Genomic DNA, 15,220 nt, shown 5'->3' on the forward strand with positions numbered 1-15,220 from the left:
GCTGTGGTAGGAATGATGAGAAAAGTGTGGTTAAAGCCAGGGGGAGTGTTTTGAGAGGGTTAATGGCAATGTGTCTTATTGTCAGAATTTTAAAATCTCTACACCTGTATGTTTGATTACCCCTTGTATATTCAGAATATTTTATATTCACTGTGGTGTCTTAATTTTTACTCAAAAGGCACTGAATCAAACTACATGTACTTTAGAAACTTGCTATAGTTTTTAAATGAAAATAATAATATTCTTCATCATCTAAAAAGGATAAGCTGTTAAAATTTCAGAGTTCTCTGGAAACATTCATAATCTGACAATAACTAAGCCTGAGAATTTTTAATGATTAAAAAAGGGACTTTTGTTATATCTTCAAAAATATGATGGTATGATTTATTAAAGTATGGAGGATGTTCTTTGGAAAACTGATAATATACTCCCTTAAGTTTATAAGGACTAACTGGAAAAGTATTCCTTAGAAATTTCATTGATTCCTTTAGTTGTCTTTGATGGGTGCTCTGTTCGTTCATTATAGTGGGATAAACTATAACCTAAAGCACATTAGGGAAAATTACACTCAAACAATTAACAAGGAAGTATTTGTGGAGTTTCTGTAAGACAAAATTCCTGCTGGGAGACTAGTTTATGTGGTAGGAAATAGGAAACTACTGAAGAGTTGTAGTCAAGATCAGTGTGTGACTATTCACGTAATGGAGAAAGCAGAGTCCAAATGATTATTATGATTTCAGCTAAAAGGTGTTCACCATATTCCTAGACTAGTGGTAGCAGAAAAGAACATATAGATAAGATTCTAGAAATGAACTCTGGAAAGACTTGATGAGTATCACAATATGGAGAGGAAAGGAACTACTCAGAGATGATTCCAAGATCTTGATTACAGGTGACTGGGCCAATGGTGGCACCACTAACATAGACAGAAGAATTCAGTTTGATAGAAGATAAGAACGTCTCTTGAGTTCAAGATGATAGCAAATTATGAGCTCACAAAATGTTACCTGGACAGGCATGTTGGCCGTAGCCAATATTCTCCTCTCTTCCCTTAAACAATTGGAGATAACCACAGCTACATGCATTGGATTTCCATGAAATTTCCCCTGAAAAAGAGTTGCAAAAAACAGTATAAGAACATATATATATATATATATATATATCATAAAGAAACACCATCACTTGAAAATCAACAGTAATTATGTGAGGTTTGTTCCAATAATTATTCCATTATTAAAGCCACAGAAATTCATATTCCAAACATAGAGCTTTAAGAAGGGTGTATAACTTTCTTTGCCGTCAGAAATCACTTTTCACAATCATTATGTGTTCTCCAGCACCTCTTTAGGAAAGACCCTAAACACACCCCGGAGGCCAGGTTAGGCCCAGGGCAGGGTTTGGACACAGGAGTTACTCCCATACGAACGCTCATGAACCAGGGTGGTCACAGTCCAGTACTTATTAACTCTGTGCTTTATGCTCAAAACATTTGTTTGGGTTGCTGTTTGTTGGTGTTCACGTCTACTAGCGCACAACTACATGGGTACACTCAAGTGAATCTATACGCACATTTCAGGAACAATGTTTTTATTATATCTAAGCATACACATCTTTTCTTACCAAGGTTAATTCTGCAGATACTATAAACTGGCAGCCTGTGGGACTAATCCGGCCACCAGGGATGTTGTGTAAATTAAAATACCAGATCCCTTGAGAGAGGTGGGGGGTGAATCAAATACCCTCCATGGCTGTCATAGTGATCACCAATCAGAATGCCTGCACTCATTTACCTTACCTGCTGGTTTTCTAGCTTTGATTTATAGAACTAATAGCAACATCACCAGCCAATAATGTTAAACTTCTTTACAGACTTTTTCTGAAGCAGGGTTAATGGGAGGCAGATCAGTGAAGTGCACTAATTTAGTCTCCTTCTGCCCTCCTCTTAATCAAGAGTAGATTATGCAGACTGGTAAACCAAGGGGTTATTTTTAAGGAAAAAAATAGATTATTGGTTGTAAACATTTTAAAAATTGCTGCCACAATTTTTATCAGATGATGCATGTTAACACTCCTATTTGTAAAACTAGGGTTTTACAATTTCCTGCTCTTCCATATTCTGCAGTCTTTTAAAAACTTCATTTTCCTCCTTACACCAGAAATCTTGAAAAGGAAAAATAAAATGACTTGATGGAAACTCAGGAAGTGAAAATGATCCTATTTATTAAGCAGGGATACCACATTTCTGATTCTGCATGCTAACAGTTTAAGATTCTCTTTAAGACCTAGAATAGCAAAGGCCATTCTAAGCAACAGAGACATGGCAGAGGGTAACACAATTCCTAAATTGAAACTATACTACAAAACTACTGTGATAAAAACAGCATGGTACTGGCAAAGAAACAGACCTGAGGATCAGTGGAATAGATTAGAAGATGCAGAAACAACTCCAGACATACTCAGCCACCTCCTCTTTGACAAAGGAGCCAACCGCCCTCATTGGAGGAAAGATAGCCTATTTAATAAATGGTGTGGGAAAAACTGGATTTCAACCTGCCAAAGATTAAAACTAGAACCATATCTATCACCATGCACTAAACTAAGATCGAAGTGGATTAAACATATAAATATTAAAACAGAAACACTAGACTTGCTGGAAGATAAATTAGGTAGAACTCTTGAAGATATTGGCATAGGAAAAGACTTTATGAACAAAACCTCAGTAGCATGGGAACTAGCACAAAGAATCAACAACTGGGATCTCATCTTATTAAAAAGCTTCTGCACTGCAAGGGAAATAACCAACAGAGCTAAGAGACAACCTACAATGTGGGAAAAAATTTTCAGCAGCTGTACCTTAGACAAAGGACTATCTAGAATATATAAAGAACTGAAAGAAATCAGACCTCCAAAATTCAAAGACCCAATTCAAAAATGGGCATCTGAAATGAACAGACATTTCTCAGACAAAGAAGTAAAAGCAGAAAATAAACATATGAAAAAATGCTCAACATCACTGGTCATTCGAGAGATGCAGATGAAAACAACACTGAGATTCCACCTCACCCCAGAAAGAATGGCTGCTATCAAGAAATCAACAAATAACAAATGCTGGTGGGGGTGTGGGGAGAAAGGAACCCTTCTCCATTGTTGGTGGGAGTGCAGACTGGTGCAACCACTGTGGAAATCAGTATGGAGATACCTCAAAGAATTAGGACTGGAGGTCCCATTTGACCCAGCTATCTCCCTGCTGGGTATCTTCCCAAAAGAATTAAAAGAATCATACCACAGCGACATATGTGCACCCATCTTCATAGCGGCACAGTTTGTAATAGCTAAAGCTTGGAAACAGCCCAAGTGCCCATCAACTGGAAACTGGATAAAGAAGATGTGGTTTTTTAATAAAATGGAGTACTACTCAGCCATAAGGAATGAGAAACTAGAGACATTTATAGCTAAATGGATGTATATTGAGGCCATACTTAAGTGAAATAAACAAGATATACATGTGTAAATACTGAATAGTTTCTCTAGTGTGAGAAACGGAAAGTGTAAATAAGGATTAAAACGATTAAAACGAATAATTGATAATTTGAAATAGGAAGAAAAGGTCGAAAGGGGTCGGGGAGGTGAGAGGGGAAGGGGAAAAGGAAGAAGGGAAAGGAAAAATTATGAGAAAAGAAAAAAATGGAAACAAATTCTATGTAAATAGGGAAGGGTGGAAGGGGTGAAGGGAGGGCAGGGAAATGGGGAAAAAATAAGAACCAAGATGCCTCATGTACAGGTACAAGCACCCAATGATAAATGTAAATGTATTGTATACCTAAAATGTACCACTAAAAGAATTTAAGCAAAAAAAAAGATTCTCTTTATTAGAGTTTATTCCCGTTGTTGATTTTCCCATCCATTGGTTTTTAAAATAATATAACTTGCACTTAATTCCCTGAGAGCAGCCACACATTTTCTCATGTTGCCTTCAATTTATTTTAAACTCATTCCATTGCTGAAAAGAAAGTGCTGCTTCTAGGGCTAATTAGGAAGCTCTGCTATTAATGTAAACTCAAGAACTAGTCCGACCTAAGGTCAGGAGTTCCTTTAGCACCTCAAGAATTACCAGTATTTGTCTTTGTTTTTCTCACTGCTATGGAATGTTTCCTTGATCATTCAACATTCTCAGCTTTCTTGTACACTTTTTCAATTTCTTTTCTTAAGATTCTTTTATCTTCTTTTTCAGATTCAGTTTCCCCCATATTTTTTAAGTTAAATTACTCATTTTTTTCTCCTTTGTTAAGAGGCAGGAATCAACTGTATTCTTCAAGGATATCTTTTCACTTTTTAATTTTTACTAATTTAGCATCTCACTTAAATTTATGAGACAAAACACCTTATGGAAAGTTGAGCACTGTAGATTCATTATCAAATTAGCAGTTTTCCTAAGTATCAAGGCACACTCATGGTCCTGCATCAGTAGTTACTAAGTATAGGCACGTCACACAACAACAAAACAAACCTTAAATGTGTGTTGATGGGAAGAAGCTGGAAAAAGAAAGCCAGAGAAAGAGAAACTGCCCATTTCCACTGACACTTCTTATTAAACATTCTTGACTCGGTGATAACCAAGTGGATAAATAATGGTGGGTGGGTGAGAATGTTCCTGGACTCTCTTCCATGTTAGGGTTTTGTCTCAGCTTCACCAACAGGCTATCTTTTAGTACTACAGCTTTATACTAAGTTGTGATGTCAAGTAGAATAGGTTTTCTTTGCATTTTCTTATAAATTTTAAAATAAGTTTAAGTTACAACATGCTCAACCAAAGCGAGCATTTGAATGGCACTAAATCCTTAGATAAATTTAGAGACTTGGTATGATTATAATTGTGTTCTAGTACAGTTATTTAGGCCTTCTTTAATGTCTACTAACATGGTACTTTTCCAATAGAGATTTTAAGTATCTTATGCTAAGCTAATTTCTATATTGTTGGCATTTTTTTGATACTGGTATTTTTCATTCCTAATTGGTTTTTTTGCTGATATACAGAAATGTAATTATTTTTCATATATTGATTTTTGACTCCAGAAAGCTTGCTCAACTCTTACTGGGTCTAATAATATATTTGTAATATTTCTTATCAATTGGAAAATTATATCGTAGATGTTTGGATTTTCTACATACACAAATCATATCCTGTGCAAATATTGACAGAATTTTTCACCTTTCCAATCATCTAATTTCCATCAGGATTTCACCACGGTTGGAAGACTTATTCAGAAATGTATCAGTTAATTTCTAAACAGGGACTTTCTATTTTTTTTTAAAACTGATTTCTAGCATAATTTAATTTTTATCAGAATATAGCTTTGGGTAATTTCAATCACTCTAAGTTTGTTAAGACTTCCTTTGTGGCCCATTATATGGATATTTTGTAAAAGTATCATGTTGACTTGTAAAGAATGTATATTCTGAGTTGTGGGTGCAAATATTTTAAATAGTTTCATCAAAACAAATTTATTAATTGTTTTGTTTAAATTTATCCATGCTCAATTCTTTTTGGCCTGATCAATTTCAATTATATTAAAGGCCACTTTATGAATTTTTCTCTTAGTGTTTTTGTCAGACATGTTTAGACTTGTACATTACTGGTGAGTAAAATCTTTCATTACAACAAGCTGACCTTTATTTCTAGTAAGGCTTTTTTTTACCTTTAAGCAAAAATATGAACTATGACATAATGTTAAAAAATTTAACGACTTTCAATTTGTATTTTTCCTCATTGAGGGAACTCTTTCAATTTATTTCAGCATAGATGTAGACATTTAATCATATATCAGTATGAAACAAATGAGTTAATATATTCCAAAAATTTCTTCATTTATTTAGAATTCTACTTTTCTGACTCTTTTAAACTTATTTGCTACCATATTTTTCTGTAAAAAGAATGCCTTGTGGGGCATCAGAAATGTCAGTGAGGCATAATTTATTTAGAGTATGCAAAACTATTATCTCTTCTGTAATTTTTGATGCTGGCATTTTCTCGATCGTACTAGAAGTTCTCAGTAGAAAGTTCAGAAAAGAACCAGGACTCGCATCCTTTCAATGGCTGGTTTACACCAAGATGGAGGGGTTTAGTGATGTAGTCACACCATCACAATTAGCTACCATGTTACAGATTTTTCAGTGGTAGTGTTGTTTAACTGTGCAGATAGATGTCCATGAAGTCACTGAGAACTAGAACATATGGTAGATGCCGGTTCCAGAAGATTTCTGATCAGTCTTCCATTAGGTCAGCATCATCTATCCACTGTGGTTCACTCCAGTAACACCTTGAGGATTACATTTTTATTCTTATCCATTATCTTACACTTTAAAATTAAATACAACAGCAGCTTCAGTAACCAGCAGCTAGACATAAAGTCATGGTGACACTCTGCTTTTTACAATCCCCTCAAAGATGTGGTTGTATTGATAGTGTCATTTTAAGTCCTGCCGAGATAAACCAGCCTCCCACCCAAAAGCTCTACCCATTTGATTAAACACATATTTTTCATTTTTCCTCAGTGGCATCATGCTGGAAGTTAAATGCATTCTGTTCAATCAGCAGGATGTTTCTGATAAATTGATGCTGTACATCTTAATGATAATGCTGTGAGGTGCATGATTTGTTTACTCCAGGTTCTTATTGTGCTGAGATTCTTTCATCTATTATAAGGAATTTGATGATTTCTCCAGCTACTGTTGTTTTGAGTATGACAGGCAATCTCTTTTTTTTTCTTTTGCACCCATTTCAGTAATAAAATATAACACAATTTCATTTACTTGTGGGAAAATTCCCTTCTTGCATACTATAAAGCACTTTATTGTAGCTTTCTAAGAAAATACAAAATTTCACCCAGTAACAAATATTTGCTTAACAAATATCAGATTTATATCCTGTTCTTCTTATTCTATTTTCCATACATGATAACTATTTGCTCCAACCCTAAATCATAGTGTTATATTTTGATGACATTTTAAACAGCAATTAAACTCAACATGTGCTGTACAAGAGGTGCATATAATTTAACTACAGTGGTAACAACATGAATAGCTATGACCCAGTTTCACATCACAGACAATAACAATGACATTGTGATTGCCACATGGTAACAGCAATTACGAGGTGTTATTGATTATAAGGTGCATTCTGGTTTCAGAGATGTTAAAATATGTGTGTATAGGGGGATTCTCATTCATTGTTGTTTGGAATGTAAAAAAATATATAGCCATTTTGGAAGATAGTTTGGCAGTTTCTTATAAAACTACATACTCTTACCATAGGATCCTACAATCACACTCCTTGGAATTCAACCAAAGGAGCTGAAAACTCATTTTCACACAAAAACCTGCACATAGATATTTATAGTAGCTTGATTAATTCATAACTGCTGAAATTTGGAAGAACCCAATACTTTACGCACTTCAGTAGAGGAATGGATAAACTGTTGTACATCCATACAATATAATGTTATTCATTGCTGAAAACAAAGGAATTATCAAGCCATAAAGACACAGAGGAAACTTGAATGCATATCATTAAGCAAAAGAAGCCAATCTAGAAAGGATGCACAATGTATTTTAACTATATGAAGTCCAGGAAAAGTCCAAACTATGGAGACAATAAAAATGTTAGTGGTTTCAGGGAATCTGGGGGGCATGAAACTGTTCTGTACAATATTATTAGGTGGATTCATGATAGGCCTTTCTCTGCAGGGTCACTGGGAGGGGCGTGGGAGGCGATGGAGGGAGCTCTGTAACTTGTAAAGCACTGAGGACACAAGGAGGGTTCTATATGGCTGCGTTAGGGGAGCTTAAAGCTCACGAACGGTAAATCATCAAAACAGAAGAAAAAATTCTCCCACTAGTATTACAGAAGGGACCAAAATTGATTACAAAGCCGATGAAGTAAGACAGAATCATGTTTCAGGAAATTGATTTATATACATATCAAAGAAACTCCAGAAAGAGAGGCTGCGAATTTGGGGTCTTTAACATCAGGCAGTGGGGACTTTCCTGGTGTTTCTCAAGGACTAAATCACACACGCACCAAAAATGCACCGAAAGCTGCTTTGAATAAAGAATTAACTCTCACACGCTGGCAATTAGAAGGAATAATAGAGAGTGCTAACCTGACCAGAATTCATGTAATCTTTGAAAGAGAATCATTAACGCTTCACTTTTATTTGCCCAGAAAAAGACCTGAACGGGCACAAACTCTCACCAATGACTGATTACCTTTGAGGAATGGACTCGAGGGTAGGTATTTTCATTTTCATTTGAATTCTTTGGTATTCTTAGAATTTCTTTAAAACAATGAAGCACGCATTACTTTTAGGATTAAAACTAAATAAGAAGTGATAAAGTACACACATATATTCCATATCAAATCTTTCTCTCTGCTTGGTTTATGCAGAGGTTTTTGTAGAAGATGAACACTGGCTTTGAAAATTTGGCACCCAGGTGAAAAAAGAGTCAGACTAGTATGAATAAAATTCAATGCTCTGAGAGAATTCACAGCATTTTAATAAGAGATAAGTTGCTTAATTCAAAATGACTGGAAAAGAACAGGTAACCTGTTGTTTCCTGAGTGCCTATTATGTGCGGAATATTTTACAGACTTTGTCTTTACCTGGGCAGTAACCTTGCAGTACATATTAGGAAGCCCAGGTATTAGACCCTTTGTGAAAATTGCAGAACCAGGAAACCAAGGAAAAGCAACACAGCAAATCCAGGTGTTTCTCATTCTAAACCTTTCCAAATCACTACTCCTTTAAAAGAAAAAAAATTGATCCTTTCTTTGTTCAATAGCTCCTGTGAGCTACAAGCTACATTCACTTTCCTTGAACATCTGTGTTAAGTCTATTCAGGGTAATCACTATTTATGGAACCCCAAGGTAGCTGCAGGGCTTAAACACCCAAGATAGTAACAATAACCAGGTGTTTGACTATAAAATTACTAAGAAACTTTTGCTGAGATGACTTAGGTCTTTAACACCCCTGGCAGTTCTAGTTGCTGTTTGTTGGTAAAGGCGACTGCTGTGGCCCTGCTGGTAAGTGTCCCTTCCTGATCTTCTAAGGAATGCCAAGAACGCAAGGCCCTCACCATTGTTCTGCTTCTGTGTAAAATGCAGCAACACATAGCAGTCACATTTTTAATATCCACATAGTATCTGATTTCCCATCCAAACTGCATCTTTCAGAAGAGTGATTGGTGATCTTCAAGACTAACCTTGAACTAGCTGTCACCTTAAAGAAACTTCATAAATGCTTGTCGAATGAGAAAAAAAAGAGAGAGAGAAGATGAGTAAATTGTTACAGTCCTTTCCTACCTCAGAGAAAAACAGAAAAAGCATATTATTTGGGCTTTGTATTGGTAAAGACATCTGTCTTTAAAGCCTTCTGGAGTTTTCATTAGTTATTTCTTCCTAGTATCCATAAAGATACAAAACTAGGGTCTTGAGATTAGCTGGAAGAGGACAGGAGGACTAATAGACCTCTAGGGCTGGGAATTCTGCTGTGGAAATTCAGAAGGGACCCTTGCCCTGGTTGAGCAGTGTATCATTGGTCCAAGGCTGCCGTGGGAAGAACTGAACCTCAAGCCTGCTCCTCTGGTGGGGATGACACTGTCCTCTCCAACCTTCGCTTATGTCCCTCAGGAACGCTCAGTCACCCTTCACCGACCCTCTGGGGAACGATAAATACATCATCATCATCATCATCATCACCAGTAAAGAGTGCATGGATGAAATTATAAAGGTAAGAAAATGGAATAGAAAATGTAAATATTGATAAAGAAGCTATACACCGATCTCTCTTTGAGGATATCACTATGCATTGAAGCAAAAAGAGAGGCTCATAAAAATTATAGAATGAATACACAAGTTGTCTCTTTCCTGGCAATAGCATCTACAGCTAGAAATAGGAAAAATACTGTTTTCAAAATAAAAAAAATTTAAGAACAATACATCATAAAGATATGGCAAATGTTAGAGGAGATAGATATGTTTAACTTGATTTAAATATCACAAAATCGATATAAGTATGAAACATATGGTACTTCATAAATATGTATTATTTTAATGTTTTTAAGTATCAGTTAAAAACAAATTTAACTTAAAATTTAAAAAACTTGAGAACAAATTTAACAAGAAAGATGCAGGTCTTCCTTCTATGAATTAAACTAGAGCTACATTGAAAATGTTAAACAAGACCTGAGAAGATTTAAATTAAAAACATAGCGTGGAGGCCGAGGATTTAGCTCAGTGGTTTGGCTGCCTGCCTTGCAAACGCAAGGTCCCAAGTTCCATCCCTGGTACCAATAAAAACGAAACAAACAACAACAACAATAAAAACTATGAGCTAAATTAAAAACATAGCAAATTCAAGGATGGGCACTTAGTATCATAAAAATGTTAATTACCCCCAAATAAATATGTCTAGTTACTGCAATAAAAGACTTCCAAGAGTTGCTTGGGGCGATTGAAGAAATAATTCAAAGAAAGGATCTTAGAGTTTATATAAAAGATGTTAGACGATACTTAAGAAAATGACAGACTCATTTTTCAGTGCTTGATATATGTCAAATTTTTCTAAGTGGTCTCCTTTGCGTCATTTGACCCTCACAGCTGTTTATGATAAAGGCTGTCATCCTACTTTACAGGTAAGTGACACAAAGAGATAGTAAGTAACTTTCAGCCAAAATCCAACTTGATGCTAGTGCTGAGTTACTTTTAACTAATCAGCTACCAAGTTAACTGTCTCCATGTGGAGGGAGGAAGACTTGCTGCATAAAATATTACAATAAACCTTTATAGTCAATACTACCAACACATAACTAAATTAGCAGGGCATAATAAAATTGTGGAAATACTATGCAATAACATTGACATTTGAAAAGGTGGTATATTTCAGTTCAGTGGGAAAAAATGGTTATTTAGAAAAAAATCTTGCTTGTATAACCCAGAAGAAAAAGACCTCTATATAAAGAATTCCACGTAGATTACCAGACTAACTTTAAAAAAGTATTACAATAAAATTGAGGAAGACATGTATAATCTAAGAGTTAAGGAGACTTTTTATACAGAAACTTATAGAAGGATATTATACAAGGAATTATACAAAGATAGATTTTTCATTACATTAAATTTTCTGTATGGAAAATGATGTCATAAAGTTAAAAGACATATGATGAACTGAGGAAAATATTAGTAACTCATGAAAGAATTATTAATATATTTTAAAGTAATAACTTTAATATATAAAAAGAACTCTTTGAAGCTGATGTAAAAGCCCAGTATAAGTGAACAGGAAATTCACAAAAAAGTACATTTGAATATGGGGAAAGATTTGCTACTTCACAAGTAGGCCAAAAGAAAAAAATCATCAAGATAAAAGAAAGATACTATTTCCCCAAAATCGCATTGATAAAAATGAAAAAGAATAGTATCTGTCAGTGAAGCTATGTGAAAAAGGTCCCCATGTATTTTGCTGTTGGAAATGTGAATGTTACAGCCTTTCAGAAAAGCGATCTCATAATATCTATTAAATTTTAGCTTACATGTTTGACTAGTAAGTCCATTTTGGGAATCTACTCCATAAAAATAAAAGCATGAGTCCACGGTAATTTATGTATAAGGTTGTTCCTTGTGGTACTGCTCACGGTGGAGAACCCCAGCAGTGAGATTGCTTGGCTCACAGGAGTGGCTGAAGACCCAGGGTACGTGCACACAATGGATGGCTGGCCACCAGGAAGAGAAAGGGCCTTCTGTGTTGTAAAACTTAGAAAGCCGAGAAATAAAATTTCATTTCTGTAAATGATGAAATCTTGACTTCATCATTTACAAGATGCCATAGCTATACACATACACATGCATGGGCCTAAATCCTATATTTTTATTTAACTAAGCAATCATAGCCTTAGATATGGAAGTGTGCACCATTTGGTTGGTGCTGATGTCTTTAAGGGTAATGGTGTGAATAAGGTAAGGCAAAAAGTAGTGGGGGGAAATTGGAAAATAAAATGAATACTTAGGCAGTAAATGTATGAAAAGATGGCAACCAAAATGTTACTGATGGTTCTCTTACTTTGCTGGAATTTCAGGGGATTTTTCTCCTTTCTTCTGAGCCTTTTTATTACCATTTGCATTTTTTCTGAAGATTTGCATTATTAAGCAATCAGAACAAAAAATTATAAAGCTATTTTCATCCTAATAAAAGTTCCATTGGTAAAAAGCTTTAATTGATTTACATAATGTACAAAATTTAGAACTCCTAATGCAAGAAGTGGAAAAATCATTCCAATCCGAAGAAACAAAACCATTCTGTGAAGATTGTTGACGTTTACAAAGCAACCCTCACAGGCCCCTGTGCATTTTCCATTGAACAAAAATCTGATATCTAGTGCAACTGTGCAGGGAGTATTAAGACTGTCCAAACACCGAGAGAAATGAAACTGAAGGGCTTGGCAATGGCTCACAAATAATGGAAAGATGAAGGGTAAAGCACTTATAAGTCACCAGTGGACATGAGGACAGGACACTGCATCACTTCTGAAACTCTGAGTCCTGAAGCTGGGTTACAGGCACCCAGAATGACACTTCAAAGTGGCCTTTGATTTGGTCTAAAATGCAAATCACTGTAACATTTTGTATTTAAGACATCTTTTCTCTTGGGGCCTCTCTAGAGAGGTTGCTGACTGGGTGAAATTTGTCCCTCAAGTGTCAGCCTGTGAAGCTGACTGGCTTTGAAGCTCATGGTCATTTCTACATTCAAGACCCATGAAAATGTATCTGTCTCCTTGCCTCGGTTCCTTACTGACTTAGAACAAATGAATCGTATGTAGTCCCCTCTTTCTATCATCTTGGGTGAGGAATCATATCAAGCTATGGATTTACGTATTCTATTACCTCAGGTCCCTGATAATGAACTTGGAACCCTGATCCCGCAGCATTTGAAGGTCTTTGAGGTGACATGGTTTATCCAGAAGACTACACTGGACAGTCCTGAGGATATGAGGTCCCAGCAGTCAAGGACTTTGGATCCAGTTTTGTCGTAATTAACGATGACATTTAAAGAAAACCCATTTTACCTCCCTTAGTTTTCGTTTTCTCTGTGTAAAATCTCTACCCTGCCTTTCTTCCCAAAGTGGTGAGAACCAAGTGGGATGTTCATAAGATCACAGCCAATTAAGCAGAAGATTAAACAAAGGTCAATTTTGCAGAGAGAGAGATGTAAAAATAGCCTTTGTAGAAAAACTTTGATGCAAAATCATTAAGGTTCATAAAAATCACTAACAAAATAAAATCTCTTAAAATCCCAATATTTGGAGATAAATGATCTTAAAATTTTGATAAATACCAATTTTAGTTTATTTTCTCTACTTGTATCTTTATATATATTTATATACACCTTAAAATAAAATCCACAAACTATGCTATACATCATTATGTATGTTTTTTCACTTAACTGATAGTTCAATATTGTTAAAAATTATTCAACAATATAATTTTAAATAGTGGTTGAATGATTACTTTAGACCCCATCTTATTTTCTTTAATAAATTTTTCACTGTTAGGATTTAGTTTATTTATATTTTTTTCATCATCAAAATGCTATGGTTAAACGTACCTTATTAAATGATGGCATTTAGATGTTGTTCACTTATGTTTTTGCCTACTTGATGTCAGAAGACTGAGAAAATGTATTAAAAGTGTCCCATATTCATTTCTTTTTGTATTTATAATTTTTACTTTACATGTTAGTTCATACAATTGTCTCACGGTGTTACAATATTTTTCATGATTATTGTTTTAGAAGTTTGACATCGTCTGACAACCTTACAGTTAATATGAGCATTAAATGAGATATCGCATGTCTTTGGTACTAAATAAATGTCACCTATGATATCTCACTTCTATATTATTATTATTATAATTATTATAATTATAATATGACGAACAATGACCACACACTTTTTTACATGGATCCACCTAATACATCTTAATTCTTTTAATGCTTTGTATTAGTGGTTGCTTATAAACAGCATGACTGAATTTTGTGTTGATTCTAAGCAAGAATCTTATTTTTTGTGTGTGTGTGTGCCGGGGATCGAACTCAGGACCTTGAAGAATCTTATTTTTAACAAGAAGACTCCAGCCATTTGAAGTCACTGCCATATTTAATATATTTCATTTACTCTGTCATTTAGTTTTCTGTTTCCTTTGTCTTCTGCTATGTAGTCTCTACTCCTGTTGCTTTTATCTTTCCCATTGCTATTTTGGAAGGTGTATTCTTTATCATGTTTATTACGATCATTATTGAATTCAGCAAAAGCATCTCTGCATCCAGCAGTTCACGACCTTGTTTTCACCACAACCACCTAACCGATAGCTTCACGTTCACTGCCCGCCCCGCACTGTGGGCTCTGCACTGATTCACCTGCCTCTGATTATGTGTGATTCCTACTTTCCCCTCCCCCGTCACTGTTTCCCCTGTACCAATCGCAATTCGCCATGGATGCGTGACGCTGCCACTGAAGCCTAACTGTCATGGCGTGGAGTAAAAGTTCAGGTTTTGAAACTTCCATGTCAAGATAAGAAATGGCATGCTGCGTTAAGTCTCTCAAATCTGTATCTCCTTGGTTTCCTCGTCAGCCCAGGGAAGTGTTCATCTAGAATATCTTCTCAATTGTCACTTCCATTCCATTTGCTTTTGTCTACACCAGTGATCTGTTGGCTGTTCTTAATCTCATGTCTGTAAACTATTTTCTTTCATATCAGCACACTGTGTACTTCAAATATGACTCTCATGTGACCTATTTATCATCCATGGCGTCAACCATATCCGACATGGATTTAATTCTACTTTTGTTTTTCTTCCCCCTCCATGGAATCCTTTCTTACATTAGTCACCGTGTCCCTCTTTTCATATCATTCTGTTGAATTTTTCAATTTAACCTATTTCTCCTTTCAGACTTCTGCTCCTATTTTATACACATGGTTTCCTGGAAAGATCTTTGTATGGCGGAGTAGACCATTTTCAGAAGTACACTGTGTGCTTACAAGTCTCTTGTTATACAGTATTTTTTCCATAGGTCTCAGACATATATCTTTGGAAAATATTTTATTAGAAGAAGGTGGAGTTGCTTTTTCTGATTTAGTTTTTTTTTTTGCCCGATACTGGTATAGATTTC

At 35.3% G+C, this 15,220-nt stretch overlaps 1 protein-coding gene across 3 annotated transcripts in view; it reads right to left on the reverse strand.

Annotated features, from left to right (window-relative positions):
- Positions 1-15,220, reverse strand: part of Stat4 (signal transducer and activator of transcription 4) — an 81,078-nt gene that overhangs the window by 32,658 nt on the left and 33,200 nt on the right. For all 3 annotated transcript variants that reach the window (XM_013067154.3, XM_004868958.4, XM_087202665.1), the window contains one exon: positions 1,008-1,106. In XM_013067154.3, the coding sequence (XP_012922608.1) occupies positions 1,008-1,106 (99 nt within the window). The remainder of the gene's footprint in view (positions 1-1,007; positions 1,107-15,220) is intronic.

This window comes from Heterocephalus glaber, unplaced genomic scaffold (assembly GCF_053883595.1).
Source record: "Heterocephalus glaber isolate CG9 unplaced genomic scaffold, H.glaber_assembly_v1.0 deba00001778, whole genome shotgun sequence".
Lineage (NCBI taxonomy): Eukaryota > Metazoa > Chordata > Mammalia > Rodentia > Bathyergidae > Heterocephalus > Heterocephalus glaber.